This window comes from Rhincodon typus, chromosome 6 (assembly GCF_021869965.1).
Source record: "Rhincodon typus isolate 14 chromosome 6, sRhiTyp1.1, whole genome shotgun sequence".
Lineage (NCBI taxonomy): Eukaryota > Metazoa > Chordata > Chondrichthyes > Orectolobiformes > Rhincodontidae > Rhincodon > Rhincodon typus.
In genome coordinates, this window is record NC_063337.1 from 49,341,569 (window position 1) to 49,368,360 (window position 26,792).

The 26,792-nt window shown below is 42.1% G+C and overlaps 1 protein-coding gene across 2 annotated transcripts in view; it reads right to left on the reverse strand.

Moving 5' to 3' along the window:
- LOC109935234 (interleukin-18 receptor 1-like) overlaps positions 1-26,792 on the reverse strand; it is an 89,882-nt gene that overhangs the window by 25,905 nt on the left and 37,185 nt on the right. For both annotated transcript variants that reach the window (XM_048597532.1, XM_020533903.2), the window contains exons 5-10: positions 21,544-21,691; positions 19,816-19,875; positions 15,105-15,240; positions 10,047-10,192; positions 9,188-9,328; positions 7,062-7,226 (exon numbers count right to left, since the gene is read on the reverse strand). In XM_048597532.1, the coding sequence (XP_048453489.1) occupies positions 7,062-7,226; positions 9,188-9,328; positions 10,047-10,192; positions 15,105-15,240; positions 19,816-19,875; positions 21,544-21,691 (796 nt within the window). The remainder of the gene's footprint in view (positions 1-7,061; positions 7,227-9,187; positions 9,329-10,046; positions 10,193-15,104; positions 15,241-19,815; positions 19,876-21,543; positions 21,692-26,792) is intronic.

Below are 26,792 nucleotides of genomic sequence, written 5' to 3' on the forward strand. Positions count from 1 at the left end.
ACCTGAAGTAAGGTCAAGGTCACTCATCCCACTTTCACCTTGCTGCTGATGCTGCCTGCAGATGGCTAAAAGGTCTGCATGTATTTCAGGCAGTTGCTCAGTGTTCTGCAGATGCCAACCTTCCCATGGGGACAGCTAGACCCAGCATGGCATTCATAACATTGGTGAACTCCTCCAAATTTTGATCCAGTTTTCCAAATGTCTCTTACAACACTGCCCCCTGTTCCCCTGACTGCGATGTGTCAGAAGGATAAGCGAGATGCACGTGTATGGAAGAATTGTTAGTGGTGGCGTTGGAGCAGCAGAGGTGGGGAGGTGCCTGAGTGCGTGAGTGGGGAGTGCAGAGGCAGGAAGAGTTAGCACTTTAGGAGGATGAGGTGGGTGGGAGCCATCAAGCAGAAATGTAGCATGCAGCAGTGAGCACTGTACACTATTAGCCTCATTGATGATGTTGTGCTGTTGCAGAATTAGAGCAAGTGTGAGGAAGCAGACAGAAGGCAGTGGCACTGAACCTTGTGGAATGCAGATCATCACTAACCATGAAACCATCTTTTACTCCCACCTCTTTTCTTCTGGGAATAGGTTTTTTTTAAATCTCTGAAGGAACCAAGGGATTTGGAGAGCAGGTAGGAAAGTGGACTTGTTTTATAACTGCAACTTATAGCCCAGCTTCTATTTGGAGGTTAAATGGTAAAGATAACTGAGTGACATATTTAACTTTTATTTCTAACCTTATTTTGCCTGGTTGAGTGTCTATGGCTTAAGACCACTGAGGCTAAAATTGACAAAAATGAAGTAATCTCCAGTGTTTAATTCAAACAAAGAGTTATGTTAAATCACTGTATTTTTTTAAAAACTGTAATTTTGTGAAAATGTTTTCTCCATTTTTCAGGACTATTTCAGGGTGTGAATGTAATGCTAACTGACATGTGCGTCAGTCACTTTTACATAATGCGGCAATTTTACATTAAAAAATTTTGCGTGACAAGACGCAGTTGACCTTCACACCATACAAGTGCCAGATAAAGACTATCTCCAACAGGGGAGAATCTAACCATTACCTCTTGATATTCAATGAATCCACAACTATGAACATCCTGGGGGATTTCACTGACCAGAAACCAAACTGGACTTGACTTATAAATACGGAGTCAACAACAGCAAGTCAAGACTAGGAACCCTGCAAACAATAACTCATTTCTTGACTCCACAAAGCCTGTCCATTATTTAAGAGGAACCAGGAAGGTGTTCAGCTCCAACAACCCACAAAAGGAGTTTGATACAATCTAAGCAAAAGCAGGCCATTTGTTTAGCATCTCACCCTCAACCATCCACTCCGTCAACCACCAATGCTCGGTAATAGCATTGTGTGTACCATCTACAAGATGCACTCTAGAAATTCACCGAGGCTTCTTAGATAGCACCTTTCAAAACTACAAGTGCGGCCATCTAGGATGACAAAGGAAGCAGATACATGGGAATACCGTCAACTACAAGATCCTCTTTGAGCCACTGTCCATCCTGACTCGATGTCAGGGTGCCAGTGTTAGACTGGAGTGGACAAAGTCAGAAGTCACACAACACCAGGTTATTTGGAATCACACAAGCTTTCGGAGCACAGCCCCTGACTGTGCACGATGAAAGAGCTGTGCTCTGAAAACTTGCGTGATTCCAAGTAAACCTGCTGGACTATAACTTGGTGTTGTGTGACTTCCGACTTCATCCTGACTTGAAATATATTGAAGCTCTGCCTGTGTCGCTGGGTCAGAATCCTGAAACTCCCTTCCTCACAACATTGTGGATGTCCTGCACCAAATGGACTGCAATGGTTCAACACAAATCACAAAAACTTACCATCCAAGTTCAACCGGTAATGGGAAAGGCAAAGGGAATGTTGGCCTTTATTTCAAAGGAAATGGAGTGTAAAAAGAGGGACATCTTGCTAAAACTATACAAGGCACTAGTCAGACCACAGCTGGAATACCATGAGCAGTTTTAATCTCCTTATCAGAGGAAAAATATATTGGCATTGAAGACAGTCCAGAGAAGGTTCACGAAGGTTGATCATGGGTATAGAAGGATTTTCTTACGAGGAGAAGTTGATTAATTTGGGCTTGCATTTATTGGAGTTTAGAAGAATGAGAGGGGACCTCATTGAAATGCTTAGGAGACTTGACATGGTGGATGTGAGAAGTTGTTTCCCCTTGTGGGAGAGTCTAGGACCAGACGGTGTAATCTCAGAGTAAGGGGCCACACTTTTAAGACAGAGAGGAGAAGTAATTAGTTCTCTTAGAGGGTAGCGAATCTGTGGAGTTCATAATGTAGAGGGCTGTACAGGGTGGATATTGAGTATATTCAAGGCTGAGATACAGCTTTTAATCATTAAGTGAATCAAGGGTTTTGAGCAGTAAACAAGAAAGTTCAGTTGAGGGTGATCAGATCATTTAATGATGGGTGCAGACTCGATGGGCTGAATGGCCTCCCTCTGCTCCTACATCTTATAATTTGACTGTTGGGGTGGATAATAAAAACTGGTCCAGTCACTGAAGCTCTCAGCCCCTGAATGAGTTAAAAATAAAATGAATTAAAATATCTTCCATTCTTTCTACGGTGACAGGTCTAATTTTCATTGCTTGTTCAATTCTGAAGGTGGTTAGCAACAGTAGTAATTTTGAAGCCAGTTTGCAAGTTTCTGAGACATTGGGCAGAAGCTTGTAGGGGCCTGAATGAAGTGGGCTTCAGCAGAATCACATGAGAAGTCCAACTCGGCCGATCTCAATGTTGGGAGCTATTTGCTACATCTTTGAGCTAAGTTTGAGGAATTGAGGCATATTCTCACTAGGCGGCAAGGGAGTGCTATTAAAGTGCATTGTTGTTTGTTAAATGAAGATTTCACCTTATGACTATGCAGCTTCCTATCCTATCACCCACCAGAGGCTAACTAGGCTTTGAGACTTCTTGATGTAGATATCAGAGTGATTTCCTAATGACTTCTGCTCACTGCTGCCTGTGAAGAGTTTCCATGATGCTCACCACACGACAGCATCTCTGGGCACGATCCATGGGCACCAGCCACATATACCTCAGAACCACAAACACCAGTGCCTGATATTTGCCAACCTCTTATGATCCACCTGGCATCTCTCTGATCCTCTTGTAGCACACTTGGAGAGTACAGACATTAAGATGGCAGCAGAGTAAGATGCTCCAGTCGGAGATCCTCTGCTCCACCTGTTGTTTTTCTCTTTTATCCTTCTTTTTTTTCAAACTTCTAAATTCAACTTACTGCAGATGAATGGAGGAGACCAGAGGTTGTAGCAAGTACCGGAAGTGGTCGCGAGGCCGTGGGGGGGCGGAGAGCCCAGGCAAGGCCCCGACGCGAGGCCGTGGGGGGGGGGGGGGGGGGCCCGGGGAAGGGCCCGGGGGGGGGGGTGGGGGGGGGGGGGGGCGGAGAGCCCAGGCAAGGCCCCGACGCAAGTTCAGTGAGTCCCAGAGGGGCGCCTGTGGGAATGGAGAATCCAGGTGAGTCCCGGAGGTGTGTCTCAGGCCAGGCCAGGCCAGCATGGGAGCAATGAGTCCTGGAGGTGTGTCCCAGGCCAGCATGGGAGCGATGAGTCCTGGAGGTGTGTCCCAGGCCAGCGTGGGAGTGGAGAGTTCAGGCGAGTCTCAGAGGCGTGTCCCAGGCCAGGCCAGCTTGGGGGCTGGTGAGTCCAGGTGGATCCCAAGGGCTTGGTGTATAGTCTAAAAATCAAAGGCTTTTAAAAAAGAAAACTTCTTCATTCTTTGTTCTAATACTGAACTTCATTTATGATTCTCTGTACAAGTGTGTAACAAACACTTAAGTATTCTGTACCTAGGTGCCATGTACCTCATATGGTGCCAAAGCGGCAACATTACAAACTTTTCACCACACTCATTTGAGTGCACATGATAATAAAGGCTATTCGATTCTGATCTATTGTGGGGCATGCCAGCAACCAGCATTGAAAGGCTGCTGCAAGAACACTTTGCACACAGGGTCTGGTGCACAATTCACGGATTGGACCAGGCTGTATCTCAGTAGTACTCACTTGCACTCTTATCGCTCACTCATTTCGCACATATGTGGATGCTCACACCATCTACACAAGGTTGGGTCATATGGGATTAGGGATATTTTATTCGCTTGGATAGGTGACAGGCTGATGGGCAGAAGTCAGAGAGTTGGGACAAATGGGTTTTTTCCTGGATGGTGAGAAATAACTAGTGGGGTGCCAAAGGGTTCAGTCCTTGGACCCCAGCTATTTACAACCTACATTAATGACTTGGATACAGGGATAGAAGGCCCGATAGCCAAATTTGCGGATGACATAAAAATAGGCAGGACGGTGAATTGCAATGAGGAAATAAAAAACTTTACAAATGGATATAGATAGGTTAGGAGAGTGGGCCAAAATGTGACAGATGGAGTTTACCGTGGATAAGTGTGAGGTGTTGCATTTGGGTCAGAGAAGTGGGAAGGTGACCTATTATCCAAATGGGAAAAGACTTCGGCATACTCCAGTGCAGAGGGATTTGGGTATCCTTGTTCATGTGTCACAGAAAACTAGCATGCAGGTACAGCAGATACTAAAGAAAGCAAATGGAATGTTGGCTTTCATAGCTGAAGGAATAGAATAGAAAGGTAAGGAAGTATTGGTGCAACTATACAAGGCATTGGTGAGACCGCACTTGGAGTATTGTGCATAGTTTTGGTCCTCTTATTTGAGGAACGATGTAGTGGCATTGGAGGCAGTTCAGAGGAGGTTCACTAGATTGATCCCAGAGATGAGGGGTTTGTCGTATGAAGAGAGATTGAACAGTTTAGTCCTATACTCTCTGGAATTTAGAAGAATGAGGAGAGATCAAATGGAGGTATTCAAGATGATGAAAGGTTTGAATAAAATAGACATGGAGAGGATGCTCCCTCTTATGGGGCACTCTAGGACAAGAGGTTATAGTCTTAGGATAAGGGGTAGCAAATTTAAAACCGAATAGAGGAGAAACTACTTCTCCCAAAGGGTGGTGAATCTGTGGAACTCACTACCCCAAAGTGCGGTGAATGCTAGGACAGTGAGTAAATTTAAGGAGGAGTTAGACAGATTTTTAATTGGTAATTGGTTGAAGGGTTACGGGGAGAAGACAGGAACATGGGGGTGTGGCACAGCAGACTTCGATGGGCCGAATGGCCTAATTTTGCCCCTATATCTTATGAACCATCTCTGCCTTACCTTGCTATTCACACAGTCACACATCAGGTCACCTTGCCTTGCTGCTCAGAGTCTCAGTCATGGGGTTTACATCTTGCTGTACATCACTGGGTGATGACAGTTTCACACCTGTGCCACATGCCAGCGGCTTGCCTGGCAAACACATTATAAGGGCAGCAAGCAGCAGTGAAAATCCTAGGGTCCCCACTGAAGTCCACGGAGGTATCCCTCAGTCAGGGGGCCCCTAAGTGAAGGGCAGCCCCTGACACTAGTCCAGGGGATTAGCCAAGGTCAGGCATCTGGTTTGAGTGTCCTCCTTCAGGGGATTCCTGCCTCTACAGTCCAAGGAGTCAGACACAGTCTGCACAATGGCTATATAGTGGCCAGATGAAGAGATAGAGTTAATGTGGTTGGGGAGGGGGGAGGGAGCGCACTGCCATAGTCAGTCTGCTGGATCCACTGACAGAAACCAGAGTAAATGTAGGTGGGGAACACGAGGTAGGCCACTGCTACAGGAAGGAGACTCAGTGATGGGGTTTGGGAGCTGTAGGTTAGGGGCTGGAGGGATGACAATTGTAAAGGAGGGTAACTGTATTTGTAAAGAGGTGATGCAGTAAAGCATGGATGGCAGCAGTGTGATGTGGGTGGGGGTCTTTGCCCACCCTGGCTTCAAGGAGAGGGACAGTGTATGATCTGGTGCCAGCCTGGTCACCTCAAATGCCAAGAGCTGGCGTGGCGTGGGGGTGCTGGAAAGTGGGCCAGTGCAGGCTCTTGTCAATGGGTTAGGTGGGGACCTGGGAAAGTGTGAAGCCTATGGGAAGGGCTATCAGAAAGGGTGTTCAAAGCCTCACCAATACAGAGAGCCAGAAGCTGGAAGCAACTGCCCTAACAGCATCCACTTTTGCCCTCCTTTATACTGGAAATTAAAATGATACAATGTGGAAGAAAAAGATTGCAATCACACTGGGAGTGGGCACGGTAAGTGTCTTAATCTATAACAAAGGGGGCTGAAAGGTCTATCAATGTGAGGAGGAGAACAATACATACAGACTCATGCACTGTACAGGAAACAGACCTAATCTCTGGCAATCCCAATTCATTGGCTCCCTATACGCTGTACATTTTACTGACCATTCCATTCATACCAATGCTTTTGCACACAGTGGCCCGGGAAAGAACAGAAACATTTCACCACGAGGGGCAATGGTGCCAGCAAAACCAACTTCTTTATCTTGTTTCCAAATGTTGCAGCAGGTTCTCAACACAGACACTGGTCCAATACATTGTTACATCCTGCACGGACAGGTCTTTATGCATCATGCTGGCACAGTTACATTTGGGGCTGCGCAGAGGTTCAAACAAGCAGACACATTGCAAACAAATAACATTTATGCAAGCATATGTACAGTGCAATGTCACCCATGCCTCCTCAGCGCCCTCTTTTCCTGTCCCTCCTACTACATCTCGGTTTTGCTTCAGGTTCTGCAGGTAAGCTGGAGGGAGCCTGCTTGGTAACAGACCACTGGCCCTGGAGGTTTGGTTGGGTGATGCTGGAACATTTGTGCCTGGATTGTCCAGACATGCTGAAGGTCTCCTTGCCAGAGACAAGTGGACCCTCCTTGACTTCAATTTTTACATTTTGGAGATATAAATCTAAATATAAATGGATTTATATCTCAGTAATTTTGATGGCAATGTTAATAATAATAAAAGGTCTGTGTTTCTTAAACTTTATTACTTTTGCCTCCAAATAAACTGAATATACAAGGAGCAGAGGACTTGCCCATACTAGTTTTAGCAGAATAAAGTAAAAATGAAATCAAGAAATCTTACTTCCTCCTGGAGGAACATCACGTTCAAATATACACAGTCGGTATCCAAATTGTTTTTCTAGAATTGCAGGTAATAGTTCCAATGCAAATTGTTGTTCTTCCTTAGTATCAAGGAGGGTCTTTTTACTCTCAAGGAGTAACACATATGCGTCATATTCCTTACCGTCTGAAAATTAAATCCAAAACATTAGCAGCAATCAGTGCAATTAAAACTTATTTTTTGCTTAAAGCCCGCTAGCAATTTAGGATGAACAATAAATGCTGGCTTTTCCAGAGATGTTCATATCCCACAAACAAAAAAAAAATTCACTTTAATGCTAAGCCACATATATAGAAACTGGAATTTCCAGTTTTATTGTATCTTGTGAATGCCCCAATATACCTTCTGAAAACCCAGGTAATTTTGCAAAACAAAATGAGTCCAATGCCTGAGAAGTAATACTACTTGTGCACAATTTGTGGTTCTAAATGTAGTAAAAGGAAGGAGAAATGTATCATGATCAAAGCACTAAAAATGAGCATATTTTCCATCTGTACAGTTCACGCCTCAGACTCCACTTTGTTACATCAGCAGGGCTTTGATGATGAATCTGATCTAGCAGGGCCATACAGCACATGGTCCCCTCAGATTATTTCAGGACTTCTATCAGAGTTGTTATTGGAGATCAGGGTTCAGCTTAGCTTCATTTCTGCTTCTGAGTCATGAAGTGAGGCTTCATGGCAGCAAGTGGAGCCTAGAATTATACAAGGTGCAGGATTTCCCACACCCACAGCTGAAATGATGGGAAACACTAGCTGCCCTGGGGCCATTTAATGCACAATTCGCTGTTGTTAGACCGGACTGACATTGCTCGCCCTCAGGGACAGGGAGTCACATTTCGGAGATCTACCAGCCAATCGGTATTTCGGAACAAAATGGATATTGGATCAGGATCTGAGTCAATGTAGGTTTTGTTGTGTGACAAGTTGGCAGCGTCAGGTTAGTTTGGGGAGGGTGCGGTGGGAAGCTGGGCATTGAGATACGAGAATGAAGGGTGAGAGAAACTTGTAGCAAAACTTTAAGGGGGGCCTCTGATGGGTCGAGGAATCCCCTTAAAGGACAGTCCACCACCAGGCCATGAAGGGAAACCCACTAAGTTGGTTGATTGGCGTGGTTCCTTTCCAACACTGGTTAAATTCCAGCAGTGGTGAGATGACACTGGTAAGAGGGAATTCATTCCTATTATAGCCTTAATTGACCTATTGGTGGGAGGCCAACCAGCCCCTCGCCAACGCCTGTATAATCCTGAGGGTAGGGTAATGGGCAGGTGGGCAGTGAACAGGCCCCCTGTTTGATTTAACAGGTCCCATATCTTCACATCCACCATCTGGGAAATGTAATCCAGCCCATGATTGCTAAATAAATGTTAATGTACAACAAATACAGTGGTCACTGGTTCAGTCAGAAGGGTTAGCTCTGGGCCATACTCCAAGGAGAGACTGATGCATTAATGCTTTTTATTTAATTGATGTACAGCTGAGACACTTCATGAAGTGTTAGCCTTGGTTGTATCCCATTGAGGAGAATGTACTTCAAAGACAAAAACTGAGGAAAGTCATGAGAAACCACCCCCCTAATTATCTCAGGCAAATAGCTCATAAGTTCTTTCCGTATGAGTTGAGTTAGGACTTACCCTTGGGCAGAACATCAATTTACCAAGATGGACCAATTTACAAATACAGTGACAGCTAAAACAACCATGTTTTTCATACTTGTTATCTGGAAGTGAGAAATGCAAGCCAGGGTACATTTATTGCTGTCCCTCTATGTTCTTAGAATAAGCTAGTGTTTGTTTTGCTTGTGTCAGTCCATATTGGTAGGTCACTGAGTTATGCAAAATTTTGACTCGATGGTGTTGTCGAGATGAGGATTGTATATGTTTGGAGGGGAACCTGTAGGTGAAATCATGCCCATAAGCAAGAAAACAGAATAAACCTGTATTTGTATAGCAGCTTTCACATTCTCAAATCTTCCCAAAATGTTTCTGAATGACTTTCAGTGTGATCACCGTTGTGTCACACAAAATTACTACTTTAAAGATACAAGAATTGTATTTTCTTTTTTAAAAAACTGTTTCATATTCCTACCTTCAAGAGTATCATCTCTACCAGTGACATCTCTGAAGCAAAGGACAATTTGTACATGGAAATATAGACACACAATCGCCACAAAGACAAGTACAACAATGGAAGTTAATAATTTAACAACTCCATGAACATTGCTCTTGCCTGCAAGAGAAAACAATTGTAAATAATTAATGTTGCTGTAGCTGACTTCTTTTTTACAAAACAAATATATCTTCAATGGATCAGAAAAACATGACAGACACATTCAGTTCAAGATTACCTTTCAGACCATTTTCTTATCTGATGTAAGACACTTACATTTTAAAAGATCACTTATGCAAAAAATTCCAAGATACTGTTTTGTTTCACAGCCCTGTCGCATGTGCGAAATAATACTTAACAAGCAGATTAAAATATTACAAAGCAAAATTGTTTTATCATAACGTTTAAAGAAACATTTCACAGGTTATGGTTAAGTCCATTAGTTTACATTGACCTAATGCGTGAGACTTTGTTTTTGTCACTATATTCCAGACATTTGGCCCAGCTTTTCAATCTGCAGTCTCTATTTCTTTCCATGAATATCAAAAATTGTCAGGGGGTTATCCAACTGCAGTGGAGTTCTAACTCACATACTGTGCACTAATCAGAGGCTGATGTTACTATTCACGCCCTCCTACCTGCAGTTTTAATTTTGGTTTGAGTAAGGACATTGACAGAGGTCAGCATGAAAGGGACGAGAATCTGACGTGTTCTTTCAGTAATTTCATCCTTTGCAGAGCCAGGAAGATCAGCAATATTGAACAGTCAAGGGGCACTCAATTTTCCAGAGACTGCCGTCTATTTCCTCCCCATGTTAGCTATAAGTAAAGGACAGTACCTTTCTCTTGCAGAATAATGTATCCAGAAACAATGTGGTTGGGAGTTGTTAAAACACAATTAAAGATTTGATTCAGATGCTCCTCTTTAATTTGAGTAAACACCAATGGACGTATAGTATATCTTCCGTTGTTTTTAATGTCAGTTCTGAAATATACAATGTTGTTGTTATGTCAATGTAAATTTAATTAGTTGATTTCATATTCCCTTTGTAGAGCCATTGAAATGACATAAAAACTAAATCAAAACTTGTTTCTATTTATTTACACACAGAAAATCATTCAAAGATGAATAAAGGTATGACTAAAAAAGGCCAAAGCAAAAATTGACAGATTCAGCAAAGTTAAGGAAAGTCGGTGATGTCTCCAAGAGGTAACATATAAAGCAGGAGGAAAAGGTTCCAAAGATGGATCTTTGGGGTTTTCTGAAGGTGACCATATCAGTATAGAAAGCCAAGACATTGGTCAAGATGCTTTAGCTATAATGAGATTGAAAAGGTGTCAAAGAAGAAGGCAAAATTCCATTCAGCTGGTCAATGAGGAAATATTCTGTAGAAAGTTGAAGTGATCACATACTTTAAATACTCCAGACAGATCAAGGAGACCAAGGAAGAAAAATGCACCATTGTCACAGTCACAGCTAGAAAGAATGTCAGTCAGAATATTAGTCAAAACCGCTTCAAAGAGGGAGGAAGATGAACTGACAGCTGAAGGAACCCCTTAGAAAATGAGTGGGGTAGGTGTCAGATATGCCATAAGAAGCCCCGTAGCCACCAACAGATGTTAAATATTTGTTAATTTAATATTTTAAAAACTTTCCTGTGAAGCAGAGTACAGCAGACTTACTCCCCCAACTCTACCAATGCCAAGACCACTAAACCAATTCTCCTCCCCCTCCTCCTCCCCTGCAACCATTATTCACTTAAAGCATTTCTGGGATCTAATTCCAGTCAATTTCTGCCATGGCACAAGGCCCAAAATTGGATCTTTAGAATAGGTGAGTAGGCAGCAAACACACCAATCGCTTGCATGCAAAATGTTAAAAGTGTCTGAGGGCTAATTTCAGACTTATGCCTTAAAAGTGGGCAGCTTTCCACAGACTGCTGAATCCTGGGCCCATTTCTAGCCTGCAATTTGTTCACATATGCAGATATTATTTAGTTCATTTTGCAAAGCTAAATCAGAAGTATTAGGTTGTTGAAGTGTCACCCTCCTTACAATCCTCCATTGGCCATAATACATCTGAAGCTTAGCCATTCCTGAATATCAGTGCCCGTTTCCTTCACTACCTCCCATTCCATTTGTGCTCCGAATTCAGCTCTCATCTTCACCCCCTTAAGTCCAACTTAACTTCTAAGCATGGGCAGAGCTATTTTGATCAGGTCCAGTTTTACCAGGCCACGCCTGTCTTTGTCAAAACTACTTAATGTGCTGTGTGCTTTGGAAAAGTATAGATAAAACAAAGTTCCTTTTTACTCTTTGTTCATTTATCTCCTCTGAACCATATCCCCTGTCTACACTGTCACTTCAAAATAAATGAGAAATTCATAGATTACTTCATCTCCCAACTAGACTCCAGCCATTTAGTTGCCTCTGCTGCTCTTCACTGGCCAGCATCCTGAACCTTGCTTTCCATGCCTGTCCTGGACCCATTCTAATATGATCACTATTCGTTTCTACACAATTCAAGCTCATTTCATCTCTAAGACCCTACTGTACCTTCAATCCCATTTCCACTAACTGTTCACATGGCTTCAATCCCTAATCCTAATCAACATTTACAACCAATGTTGTAAATTATTCCCTTTGCTGAAACTTTCATTCCTTTAATGAGTTTCTTTCTTGTAAATGCATCAGTTATGGAAATTTAAAAACATGTATTTAGGAAAATAAACATATAATTATTAAACCTATAATGACATCACAATGAGGTGAACTGCAGGCATTCTGCTCACAATTGATGTTAAACAGAATTTTGAATAGCTGGGAAAGCCCTTATTTGCCTACAAACATGCTCTATTACAAATAAAATCTTTAATAAAACATAGTAGATCAGTAAACACGTGAAACGTATCATTATTTACAATTTGTTCACACATTACAATGGCCTGACTTTATACAGTTAGGGTATTGGAAAATGCTGGAAGTTAGGGCTAGAAAACAACATTTTCTGCTTGGCGTGCTGTTTGCAGATGATTGTGATACAGTTCATCATTTTGTCAATGCAGTTAAACATACTCTGTGTTCTCATATTGCAGTGTGAAATCTCTGAATCACCGGCTCAGGAATCAGGCGGGTGAATAGGCAGCAATTCCCTGGACACTTCAGCATTCTTGACCTCCTCAAAGTCCCCTCTTGAAGAACATACTGCATCTTCACTTACCTCATCCATCTCTTCCATTATGCAGCATAAGGTGTCATCTATCTCAGCAGAAGTTTCCATGGTTGCCTCTGCTGTCCTCGCGCAAACAAGCAAATGGTCAGCAGCTTGGTTGGTCTCAGCTTGCATGGTCACAGTCCATTAGAACTCAGCATGGCAGCAGCAATTTGCATCTGTGGCTTCCTCACCATCTATCACACCTTCTTCCTAATGAAGTTTGCCTGTAGAATAAATGGGTGGAACTCCTGTTTCTTCTTGAAGGCCCCAATAATGTAAGAGATCAGCTGCAGTCAGTAGTGGATTTCCAACCAACCCCGCTAATCCACTGGCTGGAGCTTCACCATGGTATTGAGAGGCAAGAATGTCAGGCCTTGAGGCAGAAACATCAGCGTGTGTGGGGTAATTGTTTGCAATGATGATTATCATTTCTTCCCGTTGATACATTTGTCCACTTTCCCAATACACACCTCAAAAATGCTGGAGGCCACCCCGGTGGTTTTTTTGAGCCTCATACTGCATAGGTCACGTCTCAACCTTTGTAAAGGTTTTTGTACTTTCTTATCAGAAGGAGTGGCAACTTTTCAGTGCCATCCATGTTGGCACAGGCAACAGCAGGGACACGCTGCTTGCCTCGCTTTCCATAATGACATGTTTCATCTTTAAACATTAAAGACTAAACTGGCAGAAGACAGTATAATAGTCTGGTTTAAGCTGCAGTAAAAATATCTCTGAGTGCACAGTCATTCTGGCCATGGGCAAGATAATTTCACAGCCAATCATCAATTATTGCTGTTATAACTGCTGCACCCCCACCGCCTACCATGTGAATTCCATGTGGCCCATCATCTCTGGCAGGGTGACTCACCCTTTCTGCAGGATTGGATTGAGACGGAAACGTTCTCTGTTTGAGCTGCTTTGAACCACAAATGCAGAGGTTCTTCAACACCTTGCTGGAGGGAATGCCTGTTAGTCGAACTAAATCAAGATATTCAACTTCTGCTTCAGAAGGACTGACAAACTGAATGGTAGAGAAAAAAACTTCTTATTGATGTCTGCTTTCTGCTTTGCACCACCACTTGCTGTATCAACTTCACTCCCTTGTTGATGCTATAATTTTTAAATTTCACACAGCTTTCACTATGCTTGGAGCCATTGAACATACTTTGAAAGGGAGATCTAGTTATCAGATGATGGCTTGTCCAGAGCTCTGTGATTTTGCACTGCAATCCTCTTGATTGGTAAGCGTGTTCATACGACAAATTTACACAAGTTTGGCTAATGTGGAATTACCACACCGGAATTTCGATTTATCACAGGTAATGGATTAGCTATTTGTCTGGCAGGAATGGATGACAATTTTCATACAACTGGAACTGGTATGAGGGGAGAGTGACTGCCCGTGACATCAAGGCTGTATTTGACCAAGTGTGGCATCAAGGACTCCCCATCAAAACCGGAATCAATGGAATCAGGAGTGGATGATAGCTAAATGATAGTGAAAACTCAGCGAGTGTAATGCTGTTCAATAACAAGGAGAGATGGTTAGATTCTCTCTCATTATGATCAGAGCTGAGCTTCCGCTCCTACCCTGTGCTCCTGCCCACTTCTACATATGCCCCGATTCCATAAAAGAACAAGTATTTAGCAAGCTCAGCCTTAAATACATTCAGTAATAAAGCATCCACCAATGAAGCTCATTGATGTAGGCTTTTCCAAAGTTTAAAAATCCTGAGCAAGGAACTTTCTCCTTATCTCAGTTCTAAGTAATCAGCCCCTTATCCTTATGTTTCCCAAGCCAGGGGAACTAATTTCTCTCAGTGTCTCCCCTGTCAAGTCTGTTCTTGCAGAATTGCATATGTTTCAATGAGATCACCCCTGTTCTTGTAAATTTCAGGGAGTATAGACCCACCTTAGTCAGCATTTCATCATTAACCAACTCCTTAATTCTAGGAATCTATTGAACCCTTGCAAACCTGCCTCAAAGGCAAGACCATCTTTCCTTAGATAAGGAAATCAAAACATCACATAATGTTATACGTAACGTCTCAACAAAATCCCATAAAATGGTAGCAAGGCTTCCTTATTCTGGTACTGCAAAGACTTTGCAAAAATTACCAATATACCATTTTCTTCACTCTTTGCATGATGTACTTGCACATTGTGCTTGTGTGTACAACTATCCTCCGGAAGTAAACATTTTAAAGTTTCCACCTCTTAAATAACATTCTGCTGTTCTATTCTTACTATCAAAGTGAATAACCTCATAATTGTCCACATCTGTCAACTTGTTTCCCTTTCATTCAATATGTTTATATCTCCTTGTGCTCTCCTCACAGCTTACCTTCCCACCTTGCTATGATTCATTACAAACCTGGATATTTTAGACTCTCAGTCCCTTTATCTGAGTCACTAATAGAAATTACAAACAGTGGAAACTCCAACACTGATCCCTGCAACACCTTAAGCTTGTCATTCTTATTGGTGCCCTAGTTGCCCTCTATTTATTTCAAAAGAGTTTTACTGCAAATGTGCACATTAATATCGTAAATTGTGTACAAAAAATATATAACACACCATATCTCAGAACCATTTCAAAATGCTTCATAGACAGTGTGTTTCGGAATATAGCAGATATTTTCACAAGAGTAAATAATAAATACAATTATCATTAAAAACCTACCTCCTAAAACTCTTGCACACAGACTTTGCTCGATTACATGTAGCCACGGGGGAGTTGTTAAAATACCAATTTAGCTGAATCGGTAGACTCCTTGTGCTGTTAGCAAAAGCTGTGCAATTAATTGTTCTATTTTCACCTAAACATTGAAATAATCACATATCAATGGATATTAGTAACAGTTGAATAAATCTTGAACAACTTAATTCAAATTAGTTATTTGAAAATACCACAAAAGATTTTATTTTACACTTTGATTGCAGAATTTATATTTCACTTAAACCTTAATAATTACTATAAAATAATTCTGAAAGTAAAGTGCTTATGTGAAAAGTGATGCGTACTGAGTATTGTTGTTGGAACCCTATTGTTTCATTCATTGGAATGGAAATTGCTGGCTGGACCAGCATTTATTGCACATCGCTAATTGCCCAGAGGGCAGTTAAGAGTCATCCACATTAATGTGGGTCTGTAGACCAGACAAGGACAGCAGATTTACCTCCCTCTAGGGCATTAGAGAACCAGGTGGGTTTTTCCCCTGACAATAAGCAATGGTTTCATCATCATCTGATTCTTAATTCCAGATTGTCACTGAATTCAAATTCCACCATCTGCCATGGCAGGATTCAAACCCAGGTCCCTGAATTAAAAGACCAGTTATAATGCCATTAGGCCATTAGAGGCACATTTAATCTGTGTTGTAATTCAATAAGATTTTGGCCTGTCTTCTACATTCAATTCTACTTTATTGCTTTTTACCATATCCATTGATTCCCAAAAAATTAGTGCCCAGAATTTATCAATCTGAGTCTAAAATCCATGCAGCCTACATCCACTGCACTGCCCTTATTACTTCCTCAAAGAATTCAGTTAAGTTAGTAAGACATGACATTCTCTTAACAAAACCAAATGATGCTGACTATCCACAATTAATGCGTATCTTTCCAAGTTGCATTTAACCCTATCTCAAAGTTGATTCTAGTAATCCATCTGTCACCAAAGTTGGCGTATGGGAGATGTTCCGTTATTGATTGAGGTATTGAATACAAAAGCAGGAATGTAATGCTAGAACTACATCAGACACTATTTAAGCCACTCTGGAGTTTTATGTACACTTTTGATTACTGTATTACAGGAAAGATGTAATGCTATGGAGAGCGTACAGAGAAGATTTACAAGAATACTGTCAGGGATTGAAAATTACAGCTATGAGGAAAGATTGCATAGGCTAGAGTTGTTTTCCTCAGAACAAGGTCAGAAATCACACAACACCAGGTTATAGTCCAACATGTTTATTTGAGAACACAAGCTTGCGGTGTCTTAGTCCTTCTTCAGGTGTTAGTTAGTGAGAAAGGTAGCATCAGATACAGAATTTATAAGTAAAAGATCAAAGGATCACACCATTGATGAGGATATACTAAACAAAGCTAAGATGCTGTTAAATCTTTAATCAGTTAGAAGATTTTAATTGATTAATATGTATATATAAATCCCCAAATTCCTTTCAAGTCCCTGCCCTGCGAGAACTAAAGGTTTTATCAGTGTAAAGAAGAGGTGACATCCTAGGTCAGACAATGCATGGCAGGTGTGAGGCCGCATCCGGAATCTGTTTGCGTTTTGATTTGGAGTCAGACTGGTTCTATTTCCAAAGCAGGAAGCCACAAAATGCCACATTGACGACTGTTCATAAACTGTGTGCCTCATGAACCAAATTGGATGCATCTGCAAATACAGTGCTTGTGTGTGTGTGTGTGTGTGCGTGTGCGTGTGCGTGTATGTGTGTTTGAGGGAGAGTGAGTGTGCGTGTGGAGAGAAAGAGCGTGTGTAGGGGAGAGAGAGAGAGAGAGACAGAGAGAGTGTGAGTGAGTGAGTGAGCGAGCGAGCACGTGCATGGGGGAGAGACACTGCATGCACTTGAGAGGATCCTCACGAGATGTGCGTGTGCGTATGCACTCTATCTCAAACACGTGCATGCATGCACAAACATGCGCGCACACACGCGTGTGAATCTATGGAATGAATTAGTATTTGCAGATGCATTCGATTTGGTTCAGGAAGGACAATTTATGAACGGTCTGTCAGGGAGGCGTTTTGTGGGCTCCTGCTTTGGATACAGAACTAGTCTGACTCCAAACCAAAACACAACATATTCTAAACAAGGCCTCACACCTGACATGCATTGTCTGACCTAAAATGTCACCTCTTCTTTACACTGATAAAACCTTTAGTTCTCACAGGACAGAGACTTGAAAGGAATTTGGGGATTTAATATACATATTAATCAATTCAAACCTTCCAAATGATTAAAGATTTAACAGCATCTTAGGTTTGTTTAGCACATCCTCATCAACGGTGTGGGCCTTTGATCTTTTACTCATAAATTCCGTGTCAGATGCTACCTCTCTCACTAACAACTGAAGAAGGAGCAAGACTCCAAAAGCTTGTGTTTTCAAATAAACCTGTTGGACTATAACTTGGTGTCGTGTGATTTCTGACCTTGTCCACCCCAGTCCAACACCGGCACCTCCACATCATTCCTTAGAACAGAGGTGTTTGTAGAGTGACTGGACAATGTGTACAAAATTTTGAGGGGCTGGAGTAGAGTGTACACAGAAGATCTTTTCCCCAGCAGAAAGGTCAATTACCAGGGGATACATTTAAAGTGACTGGCAGAAGGACAAGACAGGATATGAGGAAACAAGGTGTAGAGCTGGATGAACACAGCAGGCCAAGCAGCATCAGAGGAGCAGGAAAGCTGACGTTTCGGGTCTGGAAAATTTTCTGAAGAAGGATCCAGACCTGAAACGTCAGCTTTCCTGCTCCTCTGATGCTGCTTGGCCTGCTGTGTTCATCCAGCTCTACACCTTATTATCTCCGATTCTCCAGCATCGGCAGCTCCTGCTATCTCAGGATATGAGGAAGCCCTTTTTCATCCAGAAGGCAGTGCATGCCTGGAATTTACTCCTTAGTTTACCGGTTGAGCCAGAAACCCTCAACTCATTTAAAAGGAACCTGGATCTGTGCCTGAAGACCAGGTGCCTGCAAAGAGGGATTCGAATGAACAGCTAGTTTATTCAGCTTACACAGCATCAAAGTGAACGCTTCCTCCACTGATAATACCGAGTTCTCTTCGTCTCACTGTTATATTTACAGTAACTTTTGGGTCATTAAAGTGCTAAACATTAATTGGCTTGGAGAGCTCAAGAATGAGAAACAAATGAAGGATATAAAAAATTGTACAGAAAACCAGTAAAAGGAAGAATATGTGATACAGATTATCAGCAAGGTTGATGGATAAAGAAATTTATGATGGCATTCAAAAAGGGATGAGACAGATTCACATCAGCAAAATCACCATGGTTAGGTTTAGGATATGGTATTTTTGTATAATGAATTTTTGAGAAACTGGATTACAAAGTGAAATGGAACAATGGTTTGGCCTGAAAATTATAACGCTCATGTCAAAAATGCCTGAATCAAGCCCAGTTTGATTTATCTATGTCTAGTTCAGAAACCATTTGGAAACTGGCTACATTTCACAGATTTTAAACTTAAGAATCCTATGCATTGCAGTTGAAATCAAGACCCTGGGTCCACTTTTGTTTGTCATTTATATAAATGATTTAGATGAGAATACAAAGGGTATGGTTAGTAAGTTTGCAGATGACACCAAGATTGGTATTATAGTGGACAATGAAGAAGATTATCTAAGATTACAAAGGGATCTTGATCAATTGGGTCAGTGAGATGAAGAGTGTAAATGGAGTTTAATTTGGATTGTGCGAGGTATTACATGTGGGTAAAACAAACAAAGACAAGACTAATAGAATTAAAAGTAGGGCCTTGGGCAGTGTTGTAGAACAGAGACACCTAGGGGTTCAGGTACATAATTCTTGGAAGTTTGCATCACATATAGATAGGGTAGTTAAGAAGGCCTCTAGCATGCTTGCCTTCAATGCTCAGACCTTTGAGTATAGGAGTTGGGACATTATGTTAAGGTTGTACAAGACATTGCTGAGGCCACTTCTGGAATACTGTGTCCAGTTCTGGTCACCCTGTTATAGGAAGGATATTATTAAGCTGGAGAGGGTTTAGAGGAGATTTACCAGGATGTTGCCGGGAATGGAGGGTTTGATTTATAACAAGAGGCTGGATAGGCTGGGACCTTTTTTCCACTGCAACGTAGGAGGTTGAGAGCTGACCTTATAGAAGTTTATAAAATAATGTAGATTATAGATAAAGTGAATGGCAGGTGTCTTTCCCTGGTTGGTGGGCTTGTTGGGAGGGGGGATTTCAAGACTGGGGGGAATATTTTAAGGTGAGAAGAGAAAGATTTAAAAAAGATATGACGGGCAATTTTTTTTTACACAACGAGTGGTTCGTGTGCGGAATGAACTTCCAAAGCAAGTGGTGGATGCACATACAGTTATGACATTTAAAAGACGTAAGTACATGAATAGGAAATGTTTGGAGGGATATGGCCAAGCACAGGCAGGTGGGACTGCTTTAGTTTGGAAATACAGTTGGCATGGACTGGTTGGTCCAAAGGGTCTGTTTCCGTGCGAGGTGACTCTATGACTCTATGGCCTTGTGACGTGTTCTTTTCCATTGCAATTCATCTCTTCTGTTTGCATACATTCTAAACATTCTAACAATCCATAAAGGTAACAAGTCACAAAGGAAAAAAATACAGTACAGTAGAAACTTTACCTACCTAAAACCACTTCAATACGTTCTTCAAGTGGGTAAATTAAATTTGGTTTGGCAGGAGATTCTTGAAAAGAAATTTTTAAATAAGTAAATGGAAGTAAATTCGTAAGTTCGTTGCTTAATGTAACTACACAATAAACTTCATTTATATAGAACTTTAATGTAATATAATGTTTCCAAGCACTTTTCAGAGGTGAAAGTAATCTGTGCGACAGGAATGATGCATAATAATTCAAAGCATGATCAAATAGGTAGGTTTTGAGAAGGAAGGCTGAGATAGATATTTGGGGGAAAAAATGTCAATTTATAGAGGAGTTAACCTGGTAAAATGTGTTCTGTTACAGTATAAGAAAAAAAAGGGATGGTTCCTGAAATGTATCATTTCCAGAATTGACCACTCGGGGTATACTGTAAAGCCCTGTGCATGGTGTGGAATCTTATTAACCTGGAGCACCACAGCAGAAACCCAGATTTTCAAAGTTACTCCTAATAAGCCATCCTCCATAAAGGTGGCAAATTCTATGATATCTAGTTTAAGTATAAATCTTCTAAACATTAACGTATATCTTACATTGCAATAGTGACTATACTTCAAAAGTACACCATGGAGTGTAAGGTACTTGAGAATGTCTGGAGGTCATAAAAGATTCAGAATAAATGCAACCCTTTCTTTCAAAGATTCCACATTGAGCTATTTTGGTATTCATCATTCTTTGTATAAAATCTATTTTTTGCATACCCTACGGTAAGTGTATTTTCAATTGGAACATTTATCCCTCCCGAAATGTGAACTCTGAAATGTCCAAGTATATACTTTTGTTGCCTAAGATCCTTATCACATTTTTTTAAAACTTTCAATCTTTCTTGGGATGTGGGCACTTCTGCATTATTGCCCATTCATATCTACCCTTAAGAAGGTAGTGGTGACCCCCTTTCAAAACTGCTATTATCTGTGCGGAGTAGATACACACACACAGCTGTTGGGAAGGAAACCAGTGTCAGATCAATTCTGGGTTTTAATCTCATCCTACTTTCTCTGGAGATTCTCTGGTTTGATACAACTGAATAGCTCGCTAGGTCATTTCGGAATGCAGTCAAGATTCAACCACATCACTGAGTGTCAGGAATCACCTGTTGGATATGAAAATAGGCAGATATACCTCCTCATTTCCTAACACTCCACATGTTTTAGGATTATGCTTAAATAACTTTTTTTTAAAATTCGATCTTAAGACCTAGGTCAACATTTATTACTCTGCAGAATATTTTTTCTTGAAGATATCCAGAAAATGCATGAGAATATACAAATATGGAAAGATGTGAATTCGGATCAGGTCATTCAGCCCCTGTGCCTCATTCACCATTTTGTAAGTTCATCGCTAATCCGATTGTGGCCTCAATTCTATTGTCTACACCCTTTACCCTTTACTCCCTGGTCAATCAAAAATCTATTTAACTCAGTCTTTAAAATGTACAATGAGCCAGGCCCCCGCTACTCTCTGGGACAGGATTCATGACTCATGACCCTCTGAAAAAAAAACAAATCTCCCACCTTCATCTGAGAGACTCTTTATTTTAAAACTGTGTCCTCTCGTGGTAGGTATTCTTACAACCATCCATTAACTAAATGCTTGTTAACCTGGTAATTAATAGAAGATAGATATTCCACAAGCATACAATTTACCAAGGATTCCTCTGATCTGGTCATCAAGAAATTAGTAAAATATATTACCTTTCAATGTCAATGTCAATGTCCTTGTAGTTTTGTATTGTACTCCTGAATGTTCAAGTGTAAGTGTACAAGTGTAATATCCTGCATTTTCTTTTTTAAGTTTATTAAACAGTAGTGATGATCCTGTGTAAATGTAATCCTGACAATCCTGTAGAATGAATCAACCAGATGTTGCTAATATTCAGACATAAGCAGACAAAACTTGTGACAAGATCATCAAAAACAGAGCAAATCTTAATTGAAAAGAAACTGAAAGAACTGCAGATGTGGGCAATCTGAAACAAAAAAACTGAAATTCCTGGAAAAGTTCAGCAGGTCTGGCAGCATCTGTGAAGAGAAATCAGAGCTAATGTTTTGGATCCACTGACCATTCTGCAGAACTGATGGTAGCTAGGAAAAGAATGTTTTTTATGCAGAAGACTGGGTGGGACGAGAGGGGAGGAATAAACAATAGGTGGAGATAGAGTCCAAAGAGAGAGGGAAAAACAGTTGGACAAACAAAGGAGTGGATAAAGACCAGCCTAGGAGAATGAATAAAAACTAAAAGAACTGCGGATGCTGTAAATCAGGAACAAAAACAAAGTTGCTGGAAAAGCTCAGCAGGTCTGGCAGCATCAATGAAGGAAAAAACAGAGTTAACATTTCTGGTCCGGTGACCCTTCCTCAGAACTATGCTAGGAGAATGAATAACTGCTAATAGGGACTATTAGTAGCTATCAAAGGGTTGTGTGAGGTAGCAGCCCATATATTGGCAACGCCTGGTGTGTGGGGTTGGGAGAAAGCATGGAGAAAGCTGCTCAAACCCTAAAATGATTGAACTCGATGTTAAGTCCAGAAGGCTGTAGGGTTCCCCAAGTGGAAAGTGAGGTGCCGTTCTTCCAGCTTACACTGGAAGCTTTTCTAGAGCACTGCAGCAAGCCTGAGGCAGAGATGTTGGCCAGGAAACACGTCAACTGGAAGGTCAGGGTCTTTTTTGCAGACAGAATGCCGGTGCTCTGCAAAGCGGTCACCCAACATGTGCTTTGTTTCCCCAGCGTAGAGGAGACCACATTGTGAGCAGCCAATAGAGATTAAGTGAAGTGCAGATAAAGTGTGGCTTCACCTGGACACTGTGTGCCTTTGGATAGTGAGGACGTAAATGGGCATCCCGCAGGGGTGACAGAAATGGCGGCTATTGATCCACTGGATGTGAATGTTTATCCATTTATCCAGGCTGGCCACCAATATCCTTTACAAACACAATGACTCCACAGTTACCTTGACAAGACATCCTCACACCCTGCTTCCTGTAAATACTCTATTACACTCTCCCAGTTCCTCCATCTCAGTCACATCTGTTCTGATGATGCCAACTTCAACAAGGGAACCTCTGAAATGTCCACCTTCCTCCTCAACCGAGGATTCCGCAGGACCGTAGTTGACGGGGCCCTCAGCCGTGTCCAACCCACCTCCTGCACTTCAGCCCTCAACTCCTCTCTTCCCTCCCATAACAGCGATAGGATCCCCTTGTTCTCACCTACCATCCCACCAGCATCCACATCCAGAGGATCATTAGCTGCCATTTCTGCCAACTCCAGCAGGATGCCACCATCAGACACAGAGACAAAGTCATACAGCACAGAAACAGACCCTTTGGTCCAACTTCTCCACACCAACCAGACATCCCAATCTGACTTGGTCCCATTTGCCAGCATTTTGCCCATATCCCTCTAAACCCTTCCTATTCGTGTACTCATCCAGATGCATCTTAAATGTAATTTTACCCACCTCCAGCACTTCCTCTGGCAGCTCATTCCATATATGCACCACCATCTGCGTGAAAAAGCTACCCCAGGTCCTTTTTAAATCTTTCCCCTCACACCTTGAACCTATGCCCTCTAGTTTTGGACTCTCCTACCCTAGGAAAAATACCTTGGCTATTTATCCTATCCTAGGAATACCCCTCAGCCTCCGACACTCTCGGCAAAGTAGCGCCAGCCTATTCAGCCTCTCCCTAAGACTTAAACTTTCCAGTCCCAATAACATCCTTACAAATCTTTTCTATCCCCTCTCAAGTTTAACAACATCCTTCCTACAGAAGTATGACCAGAATTGTATTCAGTATTCTCAAGGTGGCCTCACCAATGTCCTGTACAGCCACCACGTGATATCCCAACTGGCATACTCAACATATGTTCCCCTCCCCTCCTTTGTCAGCCTTCTGCAAGGACCATTCCCTTTGGATACACTGGTCCACTCCTCCCTCACTCCCAACACATTCCCACAGCACTTTCCCCTGCAACTGCAGAGGGTGTAAAATCTGCCCATGTACTTCCTCAGCACAAGCTGGAAGCACAGCACCTCATTTTCTGTTTAAGAACTCTGCAGCCGTCTGGACTTAAAATCAATTTCAACAATTTTAGGGCTTGAGCCCCCTTTACCACGCTTTCCCCCTCCCCCACCCCCACCCCCATCCCCACCCCCACCCTACCCACTAGGCCTTGCCATCATATGGACTGCTACCACACACAGCTCATTGTTAGCTATTAATAGTCCCCATTAGTAGCTATTCATTCTCCTAGGCTGGTCTTTATTCACTCTTGTCTGTACAACTGCTTTTGTCTCTCTTTGGGCTCTACCTCCACCTAACGTTTACTCCTCCCCTTCACCCCCACCCTATCTTCTGCATTAAAAAAAACACCCTTTTCCTAGCTACCATCTATTATGAGGAAGGGTCACCAGACCAGAAACATTAACTCTGGGTTCTCTCCACAGATGCTGCCGGACCTGCTGAACTTTTCCAGCAATTTCTGTTTTCATTTTAAATCTTAATGAAGTTTAAGTTTCCATGCAGTTTTTAATTGCATTTCACAAAAATAGGTAGTGAGGATGACACAAGGAATCTGCAGGGGGATATAGAAAGGTTAAGCATATCGTCAAAAGTTCAGTAGATGGAGTATAATGTGGGAAACTATGAGCTTTTGCGCTTTGGCAGGTAGAATAGAGATACTTAATACTACTTAAAAGAAGGAAGATTGTAAAACGCTGCAGAACAGTGGAATTTGGGAGTCCTCACACATGAATCACAAAAAGCTAGCATCCAAGACCAGAGGGAATGTTGGCCTTTATTTCAAAAGGAATGGAGTATAAAAGTAGGGAGGTTTTTCTAAAACCATACAAGGCAATATTCAGACCACCACTAGACTACTGTGCAGAGTTTTAGGTCACTTATGTAGGAAAGATATACTTGTGTTGGAGGCAGACTAGAGAAGGTTTACTCAGTCTGTCCATTCCTGGTATCAACCATCTTATGAAGAGAGTTTAAGTTGTTTGGGCCCTAATGCATTGGAATTTAGAAGAATGAGAGGTGACTTTATTGAAACATGCAAGATTCATAGGACGTTTGACAGGGCAGATGAGGAAACAATGGTTCTCCTTGAGAGAGAGTCTAGGAATCCTCCTACACCTTATGGTCATTTCATTTGCGATCAAAGACAATATTGGTTATAATGAAAATATTTAGTAACATTAAATTAGATGTGAATAATGATTTGAATTTAAAGGTACACGAGTGACTATTACAGTGAAATCATTAACATTTCAATTTTCTGAAGCACAATGCTGCACAGGTTTAGAAATAAACAGATTCTAGCAATTGATCTGTACAATATTGTTGAGATTAGTATGAAATTAAAAGATATACCATCATGCGGTAATTTACCAAAGGGGGCCTTCATCATCTTAGGTCCTCTTTATGGTCCCAAATAAGCACCAGCCTTTTCTGTATATTCCACCTTGTCATTGCAATATCCCCAGGTTGTCTAACACCACCTCAACTATAGGGGTGTGGTCTTTACAGTCACCAGTTTCTGTCCTTAATTGTAGCAGAATAAATGGCATGACTTGTATTTCCCAACTGCCCATTTTTTTTCATTAATTCATTGGTGGTAGGCGTTGCTAGCAACACCAGCATTTATTGCCCATCCCTAACAGCCTGGAGGGCAGTTAATGGTCAACCACATTGCTGTGGGTCTGGAGTCACATGTAGGCCAGACCAGGTAAGTTTCTTTCCCTAAAGGACACTACTGAACCAGATGGGCTTTTCTGACAATCAACAATGGATTCATTGTCACCACTAGACTCTTAATTCTAGATTTTTATCGAATTCCAATTCCAACATCTGTCATGGCCAGAATTGAAGCCAGTCCCCAGAATATTATCTGGGTCTGTGGATTAATAGCTCAGTGATATTACCACTAGGCCATTGCCACCCCCATTTGTCTTTGAAGTAGGGTTGCACTGAAGAGACAATAGTTAAGAAAACAGAAACACTGGCTTAGTGACAAGTTCCTTCTCTTTCTCTCCCTTGATTTGCAAATCAAAGTCAATTTGCAGCTGACTTTGATCCCACTACCCTGAACTACTGCCACATGAGTATCCAACTTCTATACTCAAATAGCAACCACAACACCATTTTCATCCCTTTCCATTAGGTTGTCATTGATGCTTATTCCTGTGCAGCCATCCTAACAGGTAGTAACTGGGGGATGACAATTTTGAGAGTTCGTTAAAGGGACCCTCTGCTGCAGTGAAAGGTGGCAGCAACTTTGGGTCTTGACATAACAAGGTGTGGAGCTGGATGAACACAGCAGGCCAAGCAGCATCAGAGGAGCAGGAAGGCTGACGTTTCCAGCCTAGACCCTTCTTCAGAAATCCGGGAGGGGAAGGGGGTTCTGAAATAAATAGGGAGAGAGGGGGAGGCGGATAGAAGATGGATAGAGGAGAAGATAGGTGGAGAGGAGACAGACAGGTCAAAGAGGCGGGGATGGAGCCAGTAAAGGTGAGTGTAGGTGGGGAGGTAGGGAGGAGATAGGTCAGTCCAGGGAGGACGGACAGGTCAAGGGGGCGGGATGAGGTTAGTCAGTAGGAGATGGGGGTGGGGCTTGAGGTGAAGGGAGGGGATAGTTGGGAGGAAGGACAGGTTAGGGAGGCGGGGAGGAGGTAGGCTGGTTTTGGGATGCGGTAGGGGGAGGGGAGATTTGGAAGCTTGTGAAGTCCACATTGATACCATTGGGCTGCAGGGTTCCCAAGCGGAATATGAGTTGCTGTTCCTGCAACCTTTGGGTGGCATCGTTGTGGCACTGCAGGAGGCCCAGGATGGACATGTCGTCTGAGGAATGGAAGAGGGAGTTGAAATGGTTCGCGACTGGGAGGTGCAGTTGTTTTGTGCGAACCCAGCGTAGGTGTTCTGCAAAGCGGTCGCCAAGCCT